Genomic DNA, 16,882 nt, shown 5'->3' with positions numbered 1-16,882 from the left:
CCTGCAATGCACAGGACAGTCTCCCGTGACAAAGGCTTATCTGGCTCCAAGGATCTGAAGGGCCCAGGTGGAGGAACAGTGCCTGCCCTTCTGGTTCCTTTCATCTGATTCAATTGGGAATGTGGGGATGCCCCGCTTGGAATCCCTCTTTGCCAGGTAATTGTAATAACTTGGTGATTGCCTTTGGAGAGGCAGTGGTGGTTAATTAGCAATCATTTCCGGGAGGGAGGGGCTTCAAATGAAGCCCTTCTGATTTAATGGCCAGGGCAGGCCCATTTCTCATCCCTGCTCATTGTGGTGAGGACGATTTTTTTTTTTGCCGCTCGGGAGCTGACGTGGTGTGTTTTCACTTTGTGTCTTGGGAGGTAAGTGATGCCTTGAGGTCTGACCACTGTTTTTCTCTAGGGTTAAGTGGCTGCGAATGAGTAGTGGCTAGGGGAACTGGGCAGACTCAAAAGGATGGGGGTGGGCTGAGGAAGGCAAAGCAGGACATAGTTGTCTTGGAAGGAAGAAAGGAAGGAGGCCCAAGCTTGGAGTGAGTGAGTGAGGGAAGTAGGGAGAAATACCTGGACCAAAGTACCCATTCTGGGAATAGAATTACCGGGTCAGAGCATAGGAGTGCCTTTGTAAACATTGCCGAATAATCTCCCACTGTGGCTGTACCATTTGGGGCTTTTCCAGCAGCACAGGAGAGTTCTGGTCTTACCAACACTCCCAAGCTTTGGCCACCTTGGAGTGTTAGGTGTATGTGAGAGCTGATAATCACACAGAGGCTTCATTTCACAATGAAGGTGAGTAGCTTCCCATTCGAGTCTTGGCCATTTGGATGTCCTCTCTTTTGACGTGTCTGTTCAGCTCTTTTGTCTACTTAATAAGAAAGAGATTGCCAGGCTTCTTATTTAATTCTATACGTATTGTAAGAATAAGTCCTTGGTTGGTGGATCTATGTCTGACTTTTCTTTTAGTGGTATTTTTCGCTGAACAAATTCATCTTAATACAGCCTAACATATTTTCCTTTATGATGAATGTGATTTTGGTCCTACTAAAGTAACACTTGCCTACTCCAAAGTCATGAAGATACTCTGTGTTATTTGACTTTTTTTCTGTGTGTGTCTTTTCTAGGGCCGCACCCATGGTATATGAAGTTTCCCAGGCTAGGGGTCTAATCAGAGCTGTAGTCGCCAGCCTATGCCAGAGCCACAGCAATGCGGGATCCGAGCCCATCTGTGACCCACACTACAGCTCAGGGCAATGCCGGATCCTTAACCCAATGAGCAAGGCCAGGGATCGAACCCACAACCTCATGGTTCCTAGTCAGATTTGTTAACCACTGAGTCATGATGGGAACTCCCACCCTGTTATTTGAAAAGTTTTCTTGGGAGTTCCCACGGTGGCTCAGTGGGTTAAGAACCCCACATTGTGTCCATGACGATGCAGGTTCAATCCCTGGTCTCGCTCAGTGGGTTAAAAATCTGGCATTGGCACAAGGTGCAGCATAAATTGCAGATATGGCTTGGATCCAGCGTTGCTGTGGTGTAGACCACAGCTGCAGCTCTGATTCAACCCCTAGCCAGAGTATTTCCATTTGCTGCAGATGTGGCCCTAAAAAGACAAAACTGTGTGGAGAGAATTAAGGGATTCAAGAGAAAAGGAGGAAAAGTGCCCCCCACCCAAAAACTTTCTTGACTTGGCTTTTCCCCTTAGATCCTCAAGAGAGCTGGAATTGGGTTTTGTTTATGGTGTGAGGGTAGGGATCAAGTTTCACTATCTTCCATGGAGGCTTTCTGTAGATCCAGACCATCCCATTGCCAATGCTCTGACAATTATTTTTGTGTGATGTAGATAATATAGACAACATGGTCCAGCATTCAAAAAGGGCAAAAAGATTCTGAAAAATTCCTCTTCCAGCAGCTCTCATCCTGCTAATTAACATTCCTTATTTCCAGGAGTTTATCCATTTCTTGTTTCTTTCCCAAGATTTTAAGTAAGAACATATAAATAAACATATTCCTTACATTTCCCCCTTTTTATGTAAAGAGTAGCACACTATGTATTTTACCCTACTTCTTTTTCTTTTCCACTTACATACAGGAAACAATCTCTAGGATGTTATGTAGAAAAATATCCTTTTGTTGTTGTTATTGTGGGGATCTGTCAGTGTATGAATGGAACAAAATTCCTTTAGCAAATCCCCCACCGATGGAGAACGAAGTTCTTGCCAGTATTTTTCTACCCACAAAGCTCAATGAAGGGCTGTGCTCACTTCTCATTTTGCACACGTGTGTGAGTATCTCTTAGGAGAAATTTCCTGGAAGTAGAATAGCAGAATAAAAGGGTTGTGCACTTGTGGTTTTGATGGATGTTTGCAGACTAAGCATTTAATGTAGGGGAAGAGACATCACATCGTCATCCAGGCAGGGCTCCATGAGTCTTTGTTGTATGAAGGCTACATCCTGGGCACTTTACTAGGTGCTAGCAGAAAGCTATCACCCCAAACTGTGTGATCAGCTGAGGTAAATACTCTGTAAGAAAGAGCTGTCAGACACCTGATAGGATTGGAGGAGATCAGGAAAGCTCCTTGAAGGAAGCAATGGGTGATCCAAAATAGGAATAATGACTAGCAATTCTCCAGGCAGAAGTGGACACAGGAGCAGCAGGGCTTTGCAGGCTAAGAGAACAGCAAGTGTTGAAACCTTGCAATGATTGTTTACAGCTGAGCAACAAAAAGCTCCACAGTCTAGTGGCTTAAAATACCGCCACCCATGTATTCTCTCTCAATGGTTTCTGTAGGCTGGGAGTTGGGAGCAGCAACATGAGCAGTTCCAGCTTGAAGGGTTTCTTGAGGTGACAGTCATATACTGGCTGGGGGCTACAGTCATCTGAAGGTTTGACTGGAGCTGGAGAGCCACTCTCAAAGCCGCTCTCTCATATGGTTGGCAGATTGGTTCCTCTTCCCCAAGGGCCTCCCAACAGGGTGGCTTGGGCATCCTTACAACATGGTAGCTACCTTCTCCCAGGAGAACAAGGTGGAGCTGTGTTTTATGACCTAGGCTTGGAAGCCCTGCACATTCACGTCCACCATATTCTCTTGGCCATACAGGCTGGCCCCGATTGACTGTTGGAGAGAATTCCTCAAGGACGTGAATGCTGAAGGACAAGGGATATTGAGGCCCTGTTGGAGGTTGGCTACCACAGCCCTTAGGAAGGGGCTGGGAGGGATTCAGGATGCAGCTCAGCTGGGCTGAGCAAAGGGCTGATGTGGGCAGGGCTAGGCCTAGAGGGGTGGAGTTGACCCTGAAAGAGTACTAAGAAACCATTCAGGTACTTTCAATGGGGGTAGGGAGGCAGTGAGATGATCAGATATGGATTCTGAGAAGATGCTTCCCACTTCCTTGTGGAGAATAGTGGGGAGAGGGCTGGATGGTGTCCAGGAGACAGGGAAGGATGACCTGAGCCGGGGCCGTGGCCCCGGAGGGGCAGATGTGTTAACTGACTCAAGGGTTGTTTGAAGGAAAACCCTGCCAGGCTTAGCAGCCAGCCTCCTTTGATCCCAGAGAGAAAGCTCTTACCCTGCTCAAGGGCCCTGCGAGGAGCAGGCGGGCCTGCCCAGCACACTCCAGAGATGGTTTCCCGTGATCCGATTCCTGGTCACTTGAGCCTGGAGAGAGAGCTTGCTTGTGAGGCCTGCCCTCATGGTCTTCCTGCCTGGCCACCTGCCCAGGGTGAGAGTGGCAATGTGTCCCTGTTGAATCTTTGAGTGCTGCTGTCACTGCCAGGGCCTTTGCTGGGCCAGTACCAAGTGAGAGCTCAGTGGCCGTGACTAATTCCCTAGTGTGTGGCGTGACTCAGCCTTGGCCTTCTGACTGACTGTGGCTCAGGACACGTGGCCATCCCTCCACCAGCCCTCTGGGCCGCCCAGACCTTGATCGGGTGGACACCCGACCTCTCCTGGTCTCTGGAGGGTAGCCCTCCAGCTGGAGGCAGGAATGGGGTGGGGGGGAGCAGGGAGCTGAGGTCTGCCAGGAATCATGAAGGGTTTGTGAACGCTACTGAGAGGTGAAGGCAGAGTAAATGCCTGCAAGGGCTGAACCTGGCTTGTTCTGGAAGTTCTATTTGTTTCTTATGGGATCAGCCCATCATCTCTAGGTGGGGAAGGGGGGAGGTGTCTGATCCAACAAATCACTCTGGAGGCTCCTGGAAGCCATCCCTAGCCCTTCCCCTTGACCTTGGCTGACAGTTTACTGGTCGGGTAAGTTGAGTGAAGCAGGTGATTGAGGGACTAGAGACAAAACCGATCAGGTTTGGGCCTCACTTTCCCTGTTTGTGAAAGGGAAATCACATAGTTGGCAGGGAAGAAAAGGGCTCTACACCTACCAACATTTGCGTCAGGTGCTTTCAGAGTGCGACCTCTCATGTCCTATAAGTTTATTCAGCTGATACTTGGATTCCTACTGAGTGAACCTTAGGGGGGTCTGCCTCATTTGCATCTCTCTTTCCAAAGTCCTTGCCCTTTGGAGCCTATAGTCTCTGTAGGGGTCAGCATGCTAAGGCCCAGATTTTTGGGAATAAAGTTTTATTGAAACACAGCTATACCTATTCATTTGCGTATTGCCCATGACTGTTCTCATGCTCCAGTGGCAGTGTTGAGCAGTTGTGACTGAACACATGATCCTCAAACCTAAAATATTTACTGTTGGATCCTTTATAGCAAAACATATGACGTTCCACTCTGCTCTAGTGGAACAGAAAAATTACGATAGAAAGAATCTGACAGTGGGAAATGCTATTTGGCCACTGGGTAATAGGATAGAGTAACTGGGGTTGGGGGGTGATGGGTTTCTCCCACGTGGCCAGGGTGAAGCCTCTGGGTAGCAGCAATATTTGAGCTGTGAATCTCCCAGAAAAGTGGCCCAGATAGATGTGATGGCAAAGGCCCTGGGGCACTTAAATAGCTTGAAAGACTGCAAGTGGGTCCAGGAAGCTGGAGCTCATTAAGGTGGGGGAATGAGGGGAGTTCTGTCTTGGCTCAGCGGAAACCAACTTGACTAGCATCCATGAGGATACAGGTTCCATCCCTGACCTTACTCAGAGGGTTAAGGATCCAGCATTGCCGTGAGCTGTGGTGTAGGTGGAAGAGGCAGCTCTGGTCCCAGGTTGTTGTGGCTGTGGTGTAGGCCGGGAGCTGTAGCTCCAATTGGATCCCTAACCTGGGAACCTCCATATGCCAAGGGTGTGGTCCTAAAAAGCAAAAAAAAAAAGGGGGGGGGAATGAATTCTCTTCCTTCCCTTCCCCTCTTTCTTTTCCTTCCCTTCCCCTCTTTCTTTTCCTTCCTTTCTTTTTTTCCTTCCTTCCCTCTTTCTTTTCCTTCCCTTCCCCTCTTTCTTTTCCTTCCCTTCCCCTCTTTCTTTTCCTTCCCTTCCCCTTTTCCTTCCCTTCCCCTCTTTCTTTTCCTTCCCTTCCCCTCTTTCTTTTCCTTCCCTTCCCCTCTTTCTTTTCCTTCCTTCCCTTCCCCTCTTTCTTTCCTTCCCTTCCCCTCTTTCTTTTCCTTCCCTTCCCTTCCCTCTTTCTTTTCCTTCCCTTCCCTTCCCCTCTTTCTTTTCCTTCCCTTCCCTTCCCCTCTTTCTTTTCCTTCCCTTCCCTTCCCCTCTTTCTTTTTTTTTTTTTTTTTTTTTTTTTTTTTTTTTTTTTTTTTTTTTTTTTTTTTTTTTTTTTTTTTTTTTTTTTTTTTCTTCCCTTCCCTTCCCTCTTTCTTTTCCTTCCCTTCCCTTCCCCTCTTTCTTTTCCTTCCCTTCCCTTCCCCTCTTTCTTTTCCTTCCCTTCCCTTCCCCTCTTTCTTTTCCTTCCCTTCCCTTCCCCTCTTTCTTTTCCTTCCCTTCCCTTCCCCTCTTTCTTTTCCTTCCCTTCCCTTCCCCTCTTTCTTTTCCTTCCCTTCCCTTCCCCTCTTTCTTTTCCTTCCCTTCCCTTCCCCTCTTTCTTTTTTTTTTTTTTCTTTTCCTTCCCTTCCCTTCCCCTCTTTCTTTTCCTTCCCTTCCCTTCCCCTCTTTCTTTTCCTTCCCTTCCCTTCCCCTCTTTCTTTTCCTTCCCTTCCCTTCCCCTCTTTCTTTTCCTTCCCTTCCCTTCCCCTCTTTCTTTCTGCACGTGGAAGTTCCCAAGCAGAGGGATCTAATTGAAACTGTAACTGCAGCAACACTGGATTCTTAACCTGCTGTGCCACAGAAACTTCAACATGCTTTTATCTTATACCAAGGGCACTGGGACAGTCTAAAAGGTTTTGGCAAGGACAGGGCTGGTTTTTTTGTGTGTGTTTTGTTTTTGAGTTCTGGTTGCAGTGGTCTGGGAGACTGGGAAAGAGGCTGCTAGAATACTCCAGGTGAGCCATGATGGCAGCCTAGTGGATAAGTAGGAAGACCTGGGTCTAGTTCAAAAGAAGAAACAGATTACTGAGAGGAGGAGGAGAGGAAAGAGGTGGAACCTGGCTGGAGTTACCTTGTAGCTCAGTGGGTTAAGGATCTATCAGTCATTGCAGTGGCCTGGGTCTGATCCCTGACCCAGGAACTTCCAAGTGGCCATGGGTACAACCAAAAAATAAAAAAATAAACATAGAGGTGGAACCTGGCTTTCTGCCTCTGAGCAACTCGAGGAGTTGGGCTGAGGGCCCTGGAGCAAATCTTTGTCCCTGAGGCCTTGCCCTATCTGTAAAATAGGTTGAATCATCCCTTGGCAAGGGGATGACAAAGAGAATCTACCTGAAAGGGAGACTCCAGTAAATGCAGCTGCTCTCCTGTGAGCTGAGGCTCCTGAATGGGAGATCTGTTCATCTGTCTCCCCTCCTTCTCCTATCCTGTCCTCCCCTTTCCCAAAGGTGGGTTAGGGGCCCGGATCCTGATGCCAGCTTCTGACAGGTTTATGGGGCCTGAGCCTCCATCTGGTGAGACTGTTCTCTACCTGCCATCCCTTTTCTGCCCTTTCTCCTTAGTCCAGTTTCCCCCAGTGTTGTCTCTAGACCTCCTAGGGGGCCCAAGAGCTGGCCACACTGGGGTCACTCTTGCACATTCAGGCTCTGGAGCTAGACACCTGGATCCATGGTCTCCACTGCTTACTGAGCCTATGGTTGTGGGTAAGCAGCCTCTGAGCCAGACTTTTTTAAATCTTTTTTTGTTTTTTTCTTTTTTGGCCACCCCAAGGCATATGGAGTTCCCATGGCCAGGGGTCAGATCTGAGCCACAGTTGCAACTTAAGCTGCAGCTTGGCAATACTAGATCCTTAACCCACTGTGCTGGGCCAGGAATTGAACCTGTGTCCCAGCACTCAAGATGCTGCTGATCCTGTTGTGCCACAGTGGGAACTCCAGAGCCAAACTCCTCTGAAATAAATATCCTAGGCCATGCAAAATACAGGTCCTGATACCTCCCTTTATGGTGGTTAATGATTCAATTAAATAACTCTTAAAAGAACCTGAGACAGTAAGCACAGAAGTGCTGATTAACTATTGATAGCTTTTTTATTCCTAATATATCAGTTCTCTGGGATCCTGCTTTGGGTTGGTAACCCATAGCAACCAGAGGGCCTGAGGTCCACTTCTGGCCAGAAACTCTTCACCAGCTGTTGCAGGAAACAAGTTTGTGTGTCACTTGTAAATTGTGTAATACAGAAATGTAAATTTTTATTTTTTGCTTTTTAGGCCTGCACTTGCAGCATATGGAAGTTCCCAGGCTAAGGGTTGAATCGGAGCCATAGCTGCCAGCCTACGTCAAAGCCACAGCAGATCCGAGCTGCGTCTGCAACCTACACCACAGCTCATGGCAACGCTGGATCCTTAACCCACCAAGCAAGGCCAGGGATGGAACCTGCGTCCTCATGGATGCTAGTCAGATTCATTTCTGCTGAGCCATGATACGAACTCCAAAAAATGTAGATACCATAACTTGGAACTCCATTTCTGATGCTTTTTTAAATTGAAGTGTAGTCAATTTCCAATGTTGTATTAATTTCTGCTGTCCTGCAAAGTATCTCAGCTATACATGTTTTTTCATTTTTTTCCATATGGTTTACCACAGGATAATGAATAGCATTCCCTGTGCTATACAGTAGGACCTTGTTGTTTGCCCATTCTAAATGTAATAGTTTTCATCTACTAACCCCAAATTCCCTGTCCATCCCTCCCCCACCCCCTGATGTTTTTTGGTGGTATTCTGGCAGAGTTGCTTTTTAATTTTATTAACGTATAGTTGATCTACAATGTTGTGTCAATTTATGCTATACAGCAAAGTGACCCAGTCATACATATATACATTCTTTTTCTCATTATCTGCTATCATGTTCTATCACAAGTGATTGGATATAGTTCCCTGCGCTGTACAGCAGAACCTTGCTTATCCATTCTTAATGTAATAGTTTGCGTCTACTAACCCCAAACTCCCAGCGCATCACTCCTCCAGCCCCCTGATGCTTTTTTGTTGTTGTGGCAGATAGTTTTTTGTTTTTAAACTCAGCCCTAACTTATTAATGGTTTGTTTCTTTACTGTAGTAAGAAACACAGAGCATTTACCATCTCAACCATTATTGTACAGTACAGTAGTATTAACTGCATACATGTCCTTGTGCAGCAGAGCTTGAACATGATTTCATTGTGTAAAACTGAAACTCTGTTCCTATGGAACAACTCCCCGCTCCCCCTCCCCCTAGTCCCTGGTCCCCCCCATTGCTCTTTCTCTAAGAGGTGACTAAATTAGATACCTCGAATAAGTGTGATTTTCCCCCCCGCCCCAGCATTTGTCTTTTTGTGCCTGGCTTATTTCGCTTAGCATAATGACCTCAAGTTTCATCCAGGTTGGCGCAAAAGGACAGGGTTTCTTTTTAAAGCTGAATAATCCAGTGTATGTATATGCTGCATTTTCTTTATTACTTCACCTATCCAGGGACATCTGGGTTGCTTTCATCTCTTGGCTATTGTGCATAAAGCCACTGTGTAGACTGGTGTACAAATAATCTCTTTAAGATCCTATTTTCTATTCTCTTGACTATATATTCAGAACTGGGATTTCTGCATCATATGATAATTCTATTTTTAGTTCTTTGAGGAACCTCCACACTTCTACCGCTGCTGCACTACTCTTAAATCCCCACCAGCAGGGCACATGGGTTCTAATCTTCGCGTCCTTGTCAATCCCTTTTGTTTTTGACAGAGGCTACCCTAATGATGTCAGGTGACCTCATTGTGGTTTTGATTTGCATTTCCCTGATTAGTCATGTTGAACATCTTTTCATGTGCTTATTGTCCATCTGTATCTTTATGGAACTGCTTATTCAAATCCTTTGCCAGTTTTTTAAAATCAAGTTGTCTTTGTCGAGTTGTAGGAGCTCTTGATGTAGTCTGGATATTAAGCCCTGATCAGATGCATGGTTTGTAGACATTTTTCTCCCATACTATGGGTTGCCTTTCCACTTTTGATTCACTTGCTGTGCATAAGTTCACTTAAAGGTAGTCCCATTTGTCTGTTAGCTTTTGTGGCCTGTGCTTTGGGGTCATTGTCAAGCCCAGTATCCTGAAGCTGCCCCTTCTCCTCCCACATTTTCTTCTAGGAGTTCCATAGTTTTAGGTCTAGGTTTAGGTCTTTACTCCATTTTGAGTTAACTTTTAAAAAAATATAAGTATAATTGATTTACAGTGTTAATTTATGCTGTACAGGAAAGTGATTTCAGGTATATATTATACTTTCTTTTTTTTTTTTTTTTTTTTTTTTTTTTTTTTGCCTTTTTGCCTTTTTGCCTTTTTGCCTTTTCTAGGGCTGCTCCCGCGGCATATGGAGGTTCCCAGGTTAGGAGTCTAATCAGAGCTGTAACCACCGGCCTATGCCAGAACCACAGCGATGCAGGATCCAAGCCGCATCTGTGACCTACACCACAGTTCACGGCAATGCCGGATCCTTAACCCACGGAGCAAGGCCAGGGATCAAACCCGAAACCTCATGGTTCCTAGTCGGATTCGTTAACCACTGAGCCACGACAGGAACTCCTTTTTTTTTTTTTTTCTTCTTAAACCAAGGCTGCAGCATGTGTAACTTCCTGGGCCAGGGACCTGGGCACTGCAGTGGCAAAGCCAGATCCTTAACCTGCTGCACCACAAAGAAACTCCTATACATTCTTGTTTTCCATTCTTTGCCATTAGGGTTTATCACAGGATGTTGAATATAGTTCCCTGTACTATAGACTAAGACCTTGTTTATCCACAGGTAGCAGTTTGCATCTGCTGACCTCAAACTCCCATTGAGTTAACTGTTTTACCTAAGGTGTAAGTTAAGGGTCCAATTTTATTCTCTTGCATGTAGATATCTGATTTGCTTAGCACTACTTTTTTAAATGGCGGCACCAGCTGAACCTGTGCCTCCACCAGACACTGGAGCCGCTGTAGTGGGAACTCCCTCTCAGCACCATTTGTTGAAGAGACTATCCGTTTTAAGCACCCTGGGCTGTGGCAGTGGCCCAAATTTCCCTGCCCTGTGGGATCTTTGGTGCCAGCTATTTTGTGCATCCTCAATATTTTCTGGAGTGTTATTAGAGCCTTTTCACAGACATAAGGAAACTAGGGCTGGATCCAAATGACCTGCCCAAGGTTGTTATCGTGAGCAAATAGGTGTAGGTTGGAACTGAGTAATTGAACTCTAGAGCCCACACACGGAAATCCCATGGGGATACTCCTCATTTTATCCCTAGCTTGTGGGAAAGAATGAATGAATGTCTCAGGCAAGGCTCCCAGCAAACAGAAGCTTGGACCAGCCCACTTCTCCGCGCGGGGGTGCGCGCCCGCCTCGCGCATGCGCAGCCCCTGCGCACAACCAGCTCCACTGAGTCGGCCCGCACGTGGTACGGCCTCTCTCAGTGTGGTACGTCCCGCCTTCCCCCACGCCTGGGCCGGGATGGTACGCGCTGCCTCCGCTCGCCGCCCCTCCCCATCGGTTTCCGCGCGAAAAGCCAGGGCTGCCTGTGCTGCTGCTGTCTCTGCTGCACCTTCCAAGATGCCTGCCCGTACCGCCCCAGCGCGGGTGGCCGCTTTGGCCTCCCGGGCGTTCTCACTGCCTGACGATGTCCGCAGGCGGTAGGTGCCGCGGGGGACTGCGAACGTGGGAGGGTGGCAAGGCGGTGGGGGTGGGGGAGTTGCTTCCCCTCGGGGTAGCCCGTGGCCGCTGACAGACGGGCGCGCATGCGTGGGATGGCGCGGCGCGCGGCGGCAGTTGGCGCGGGCAGGGTGGCACTTCCGGTCGCGCGCGCCCTTGGCCGTTTGGCGCCAAAATGGGCCGAGGCCCCTCACGGCTCCCTGATGACTAGGAATTTGGGGTCTCTTCTGATCTCAAAGTAGACCAAGCTTTGGGTTTGCCGTGGGGAACCCCCTTTCCTGAGTAGCCACGGGCCCGGCCCCTGCCGCCAGCCTGGTCGCGCAGGAAGTGGGCAACCCGCGGCCTCAGGATACCCCTCAGGCCCAGCACTTCGGCCTCCACTTCCGGTGCCCGGTCTGCTGGGGGGTGGGGGTGGTCGGGCCATCCAGGTCCCTGGGGGCATTTGGGGGGGCCCCCCTCAGCGCCCCTACACTACGCATCCTGATGGCAGCCTCCAGAGACCGACGTCGCCGGTTGGGTCCCGGGCGCGGCCGGCTCAGGTTTGCGAGCCCTGTCTTCCCCGGGGGGCTCCCTCCATCACCCCACACAGTTAGGGAAGTAGCATCCTAGAAGGAATTCTGACCATGCAGTGAGAGTCGGGCTTGGGCAGAGTGAAAGCGGAGTGGTTTCTGCTAGTAAATCTGTGCCTGTGAGCTGTGGGCAATAAGGAAGCCTTGCCAGGGAGAACCGACCAGTTTCGTGTGTGTAGGGGGAGTGAGACGGCAACACTTAATATATGGACCCTGCTACAGCTATTCGGTGCACATGGATGGGCCGAAAGACCGTTGAGCCCCGGCTTCATGTTCCTGAAGGGCATCAATTTCACTCCTGAAACTTGCAGATCTCACTTGGAGCCCTAGTCTCAGGATCCTTGACCAGCCCCAAACACTTCCCAACCAGATTTGTGAAACCTGATTTTGCCATTCCCACCCCCATCCCGTGCTTGTTTCCCATAGTTGTGCCAGGCCAGTTCTGATTTGGGCTTTGGGGGTGGGAAGAGTAGGTGTTGGGAGAATTTGGCTCTCCCTTTCAAGTGTCAGGCCACTTCTTGATGTGTTTGTGGGAGAAGGTGAGCGCCACGTCTTACTCTCCGCCATCTTTTTTTCTTTCTTTTTGCCTTTTCTAGGGCTGCACTCTCAGCATATGGAGGTTCCCAGGCTAGGGGTCTAATCAGAGCTGTTGCTGCTGGCCTGTGCCAGAGCCACAGCAATGTGGGAACCGAGCCACGTCTGTGACCTACACCACAGTTCATGGCAACGCCAGATCCTTAACCCACTGAGCAAGGCTAGGGATCAAACCCGCAACCTCATGGTTCCTAGTCGGGTTCATTAACCACTGAGCCACGATGGGAACGCCTCCTCTGCCATCTTGATCCTTTCCCCAGACCACCTCTTAACCACAGTTAGAGGGTGGTTCTTTTTTTTTTTTTGTCTTTTTAGGGCCACACCCAAGGCATAGGGAAGTTCCCAGGCTAGGAGTTGAAGGTTCCCAGGCTAGGGGTTGAATCGGAGCTGCAGCCACCGGCCTATGCCAGAGCCACAGCAACGCTGGATCCGAGCCGCGTCTGTAACCTACACCACAGCTCACGGCAACGCCGGATCGTTAACCCACCGAGCAAGGGCAGGGACCGAACCCGCAACCTCTCGGTTCCTAGTCGGATTCGTTAACCACTGTGCCACGACGGGAACTCCTAACATGGGCTTTAAAGTGGTGCTGGATTAAATGACAATCTGCCCTGGCACATGAAGCCCTTCATGTTAGCACTGTTAATTGACTAATCTGGTTTTTCCCAGTTCTGCTAATTGTATAAAACATTTTATATTATCTCACTTAATCCTTAAGTGTTCTCTAGAGTGGTTGCCATAGGAGCTCACTGTGAGGAAACAAGGATTCCCACTGAGGTCTGCTTCTTGTCAAAACCTTTCCCTTCAGCTATGGCTTTTATTGGGCAAGAGAAGTATTGTGTTTGGCTGAATTTGAATGTTTTTAGGCGAGTGTTACAATCCACCATTCACCCTAGGTTGCATATTGCTTTGAACTAGAATTGCGTATTTTAGGTATGGAGTTTTGGGTTTCTGCCTCAGAGCATTGACATTGTCAGCTTATGTGACCCTCTCAACAGCTTAAAATTTTGAATTTCAGTGTACCAAACATACACATAAACATAGCATTCATTATTCCCTTAAATCACTTCCTTAGTGGAGTTCCCATTGTGGCTCAATGGGTTAAGGATCCTGTGAGGATGTGGGTTCCATCCCTGGCCTTGCTCAGTGGGTTAAGGATCCTGCGTTATTGTAAGCTGTGGCCTTGGTCAAAGATGTGGCTCGGATCCCATGTTGTGGTAGCTGTGGCATAGGCCACAGCTGCAGCTCCGATTCAGCCCCTCGCCCAGGAACTTCCATATGCCGCAGGTGCAGCCATAAAAAGGGAAAAATTCCCTTATCTCCTTGTTAATGAAGGTGTAACTCTTCTCAACTGATGGAGTTTCCTGTGGCCTAGCAGTTAAGGATCCACCCTGGTCACTGCTGTGGCTCAGGTTGGATCCCTGCCTGGGAACTTCTGCATGCTGTGGGTGCAGCCAAAAAAGGAAAAAAAGGAAAAGGAAAAATTCTAGAAGCGGTCTATATAACATGAGGTACCTAAGTCCAGTAGAATACTCTGGGAACAAAATCTAGGCCTAGTCCTCAGTGAGGTATTTGTCACTTATACTAGTGTTTATGGCAGCATCTTTTTATTTATTTTTTTGCTTTTTTTTTTAAAAGAGTCTTTTCTTGTCTTTTATTTATTTTTTGTCTTTTGCCATTTGTTGGGCCGCTCCCGCGGCATATGGAGGTTCCCAGGCTAGGGGTCTAATCGGAGCTGTTGACGCCAGCCTACGCCAGAGCCACAGCAACGCGGGATCCGACCTGCATCTGCGACCTACACCACAGCTCACGGCAACACCAGATCCTTAACCCACTGAGCAAGGGATTCGAACCCACAACCTCATGGTTCCTAGTCGGATTCGTTAACCACTGCGCCACGACGGGAACTCCTATTTTTTTGCTTTTAGGGCTGTACCCTCGGCATACGAGTTCCCAGGCCAGAGGTCAAATTGGAGCTACAGCTGCTGGCCTATGCCACAGCAGCGCAAGATCTGAGCCTCATCTGCAACCTACACCACAGCTCATGGCAATGCCGGATCCTTAACCCACTGGGCAAGGTCAGGGATCGAACCCATATCCTCATGGATACCAGTCAGGTTTGTTGTCGCTGAGCCACAACAGGAACTCCAATGGCAGCATCTTTTAAAAGTCAGTTACATTAGGTGTGTAATGATACTAAAAGGTATTTTTTACACTTGAATTTTTAAATCTAACTTTTTTGAAGTATTTTATACCCTAAGTCTTGTAAAAATCATGCCTTTCAGGACAAATCACTTTTTTTCCACTTGATTTTTCTTACTAAGCCACCGTCTTTGTATAGAAAAAGCAATAATCTCCCACTTGTCCTTCTATTGCTACTCAGGTCTGTTTTCTTTAAGTGGAAACCATGATCCTTTACAACCTAAGTTGATTCCAAAGGTTTTCCTGCCCTACAAACTGCCTGGTGCACTTGGCCTGAAGTCCAGGATCTCTGTCCATTGCCCTGACTCATCTTGTGCTCTTTTCCTCACAAGCCATGCAAGCTACCTTTTTAAGTTCTTAGGGCCTGAGGCCATGCAAAGCAACCAGTGTGACAGTGGGCTCTACCTATTGCTTCCCCATGCTGGTTACTGTCCATTCATCTGTAAGAATGTTCAGAAAGACAGTCCTCTTCTCATGGGGTTCCCTGGTGGTCTAGTGGTTAGGATTTGGTGCTTTCACTGCTGTGGTACGAGTTCAGTCCCTGGTCTGGGAACTGAGATCCCACATCAAGCCACTGCACGCACTGGTCGAAAGAAAGAAAGACACTCCCCTTTCCTGCCTGAGAAGGATGTCAAATTCTGTCAGCACATCCAGTTTGCTGCCTTTGTAGTTTTGGAGTTGTTTTGTTTGAGCATGTTTGCCTCATACATCGCATCTGCAGCTTGGTGTCTGGTAGACTCTTGAATGCTTGTATGCCAGTCTTTCCCCTTCAGTGAAGCCTGGATTTACATATTGTTTCCAGCCACCTCCTTGCACAACTGATTTAACCCTTGTAATTTTTTTTTTCTTTTGTCTTTTCAGGGCCACACCCATGGCATGTGGAGGTCCCCAGGCTAGGGGTCTAATCGGAGCTACAGCTGCCAGCCTACGCCAGAGCCACAGCAACACCAGATCCGAGCCGAGTCTGTGACCTACACCACAACCCATGGCAACGCCGGATCCTTAACCCACTGAGTGAGGCCAGGGATCGAACCTGCAATCTCATGGTTCCTAGTCAGATTTCGTTTCTGTTACGCCATGATGGGAACTCCTAGCCCTTGTAATTATGATAGTTTTCTTTTCTGCTAGCCACTCTGATTAAATTAGGCTGAGTGTTGAAGTTCATGTCTAGTTCCATGGCTCCTGGGTAGATACAGAATAGGGCAAAACTAACCTACCGTTTCTAGTTGTCCCTGCAGTAGGATTCTAGAGGCACAGATTACTGGGGTTTAATTAAATCTTGCCTTACCATTTGCCAGCAGGATGACTTGAGTCGTCTGACTTCCTGGTGCTTTTTTTATTTTTATTTTTTGTCTTTTTGCCTTTTCTGGGGCCGCTCCCGCGGCATATGGAGGTTCCTAGGCTAGGGGTCGAATCGGAGCTATAGCCACCGGCCTATGCCAGAGCCACAGCAATGCAGGATCTGAGCCGCGTCTGCAACCCATGCCACAGCTCACGGCAACGCCGGGTCCTTGACCCACTGAGCAAGGGCAGGGATCGAACCTGCAACCTCATGGTTCCTAGTCAGATTCGTTAACCACTGCACCACAACGGGAACTCCCAGGTGCTTTATCTGTAAAATAGGACAGAAGTGCCAGTTCCACTGGGGCTTTGTGAAGTTTGAGCTGACAGTTGTAAGCATTATAGGAGAGCACCTCAACAGAAACCACCTTCACTGCTTACCACATGGTCAGCTGTATGTTTCATTTCCATGATGGGGGAGGGCATAATTTGAAGGACCAACATGCAGATACTAAGGCACATGTTAATAGAGCAGTGTATGCCTGCTTATCATTCTGACCTTCCTATTTGCCTGGCTTCCAATAAAATGCCTGGACTTGCTCTTTTTGCTGCCACCTTAGCTTAGCTGTTGTGCTATGTACCCAGTCCTGCCTTTGACCAAGCAGACTTTAGTTAAGGTGGCTTTCTGTCCTTTTTCATCCCAGTATCTTACTACTTAATTCTTTGTATCCTTGTCTCTTGTTTACTGCCTGTTTTACTTCCAGGGAGCCTCTTCCCTGATTTCCTCCACATCCCTTTTCAGGTCTTGGACTTTATTGTCTTCAGTCTTAAAGACTTCCACTTCCAGCAGTTGGGGTTGCCAGGAGGGGTACCTCTTTGGAGAGACAGTTCTAAAAAATGCCATGCCTTTCTGGAGGCTCTGGGGGGAGAATCTCTTACTCTCTCTTCCAAGTTATTGGTAGAATTCATTTCCTTGTGGTTATAAGACTGAGGTCCCACTTCTCTTGCTGGCTCTGAGATGAGAGCCATTCCCAGCTCCTGGAGGTGATGGCATCTATTGGTTTGTGGCCCCATCTTTAAGGTCAACAAAGCCTGTTCTCGCATCGCATCTTTTTTGGGG

General features: G+C 48.1%; 1 protein-coding gene across 10 annotated transcripts in view; it reads left to right on the top strand.

Moving 5' to 3' along the window:
• DNMT1 (DNA methyltransferase 1) overlaps positions 288-16,882 on the top strand; it is a 58,801-nt gene continuing 42,206 nt past the window's right edge. For 2 of the 10 annotated variants that reach the window (XM_021082040.1, XM_021082036.1), the window contains exon 1: positions 11,253-11,655. In XM_021082040.1, coding sequence (XP_020937699.1) covers positions 11,600-11,655 — 56 coding nt within the window. In that variant the 5' untranslated portion in view covers positions 11,253-11,599. 10 annotated transcript variants of the gene reach the window in all.

Source organism: Sus scrofa, chromosome 2 (assembly GCF_000003025.6).
Source record: "Sus scrofa isolate TJ Tabasco breed Duroc chromosome 2, Sscrofa11.1, whole genome shotgun sequence".
NCBI classification, from domain to species: Eukaryota; Metazoa; Chordata; class Mammalia; order Artiodactyla; family Suidae; genus Sus; species Sus scrofa.
This window is presented reverse-complemented; position numbering and strand designations above follow the sequence as displayed.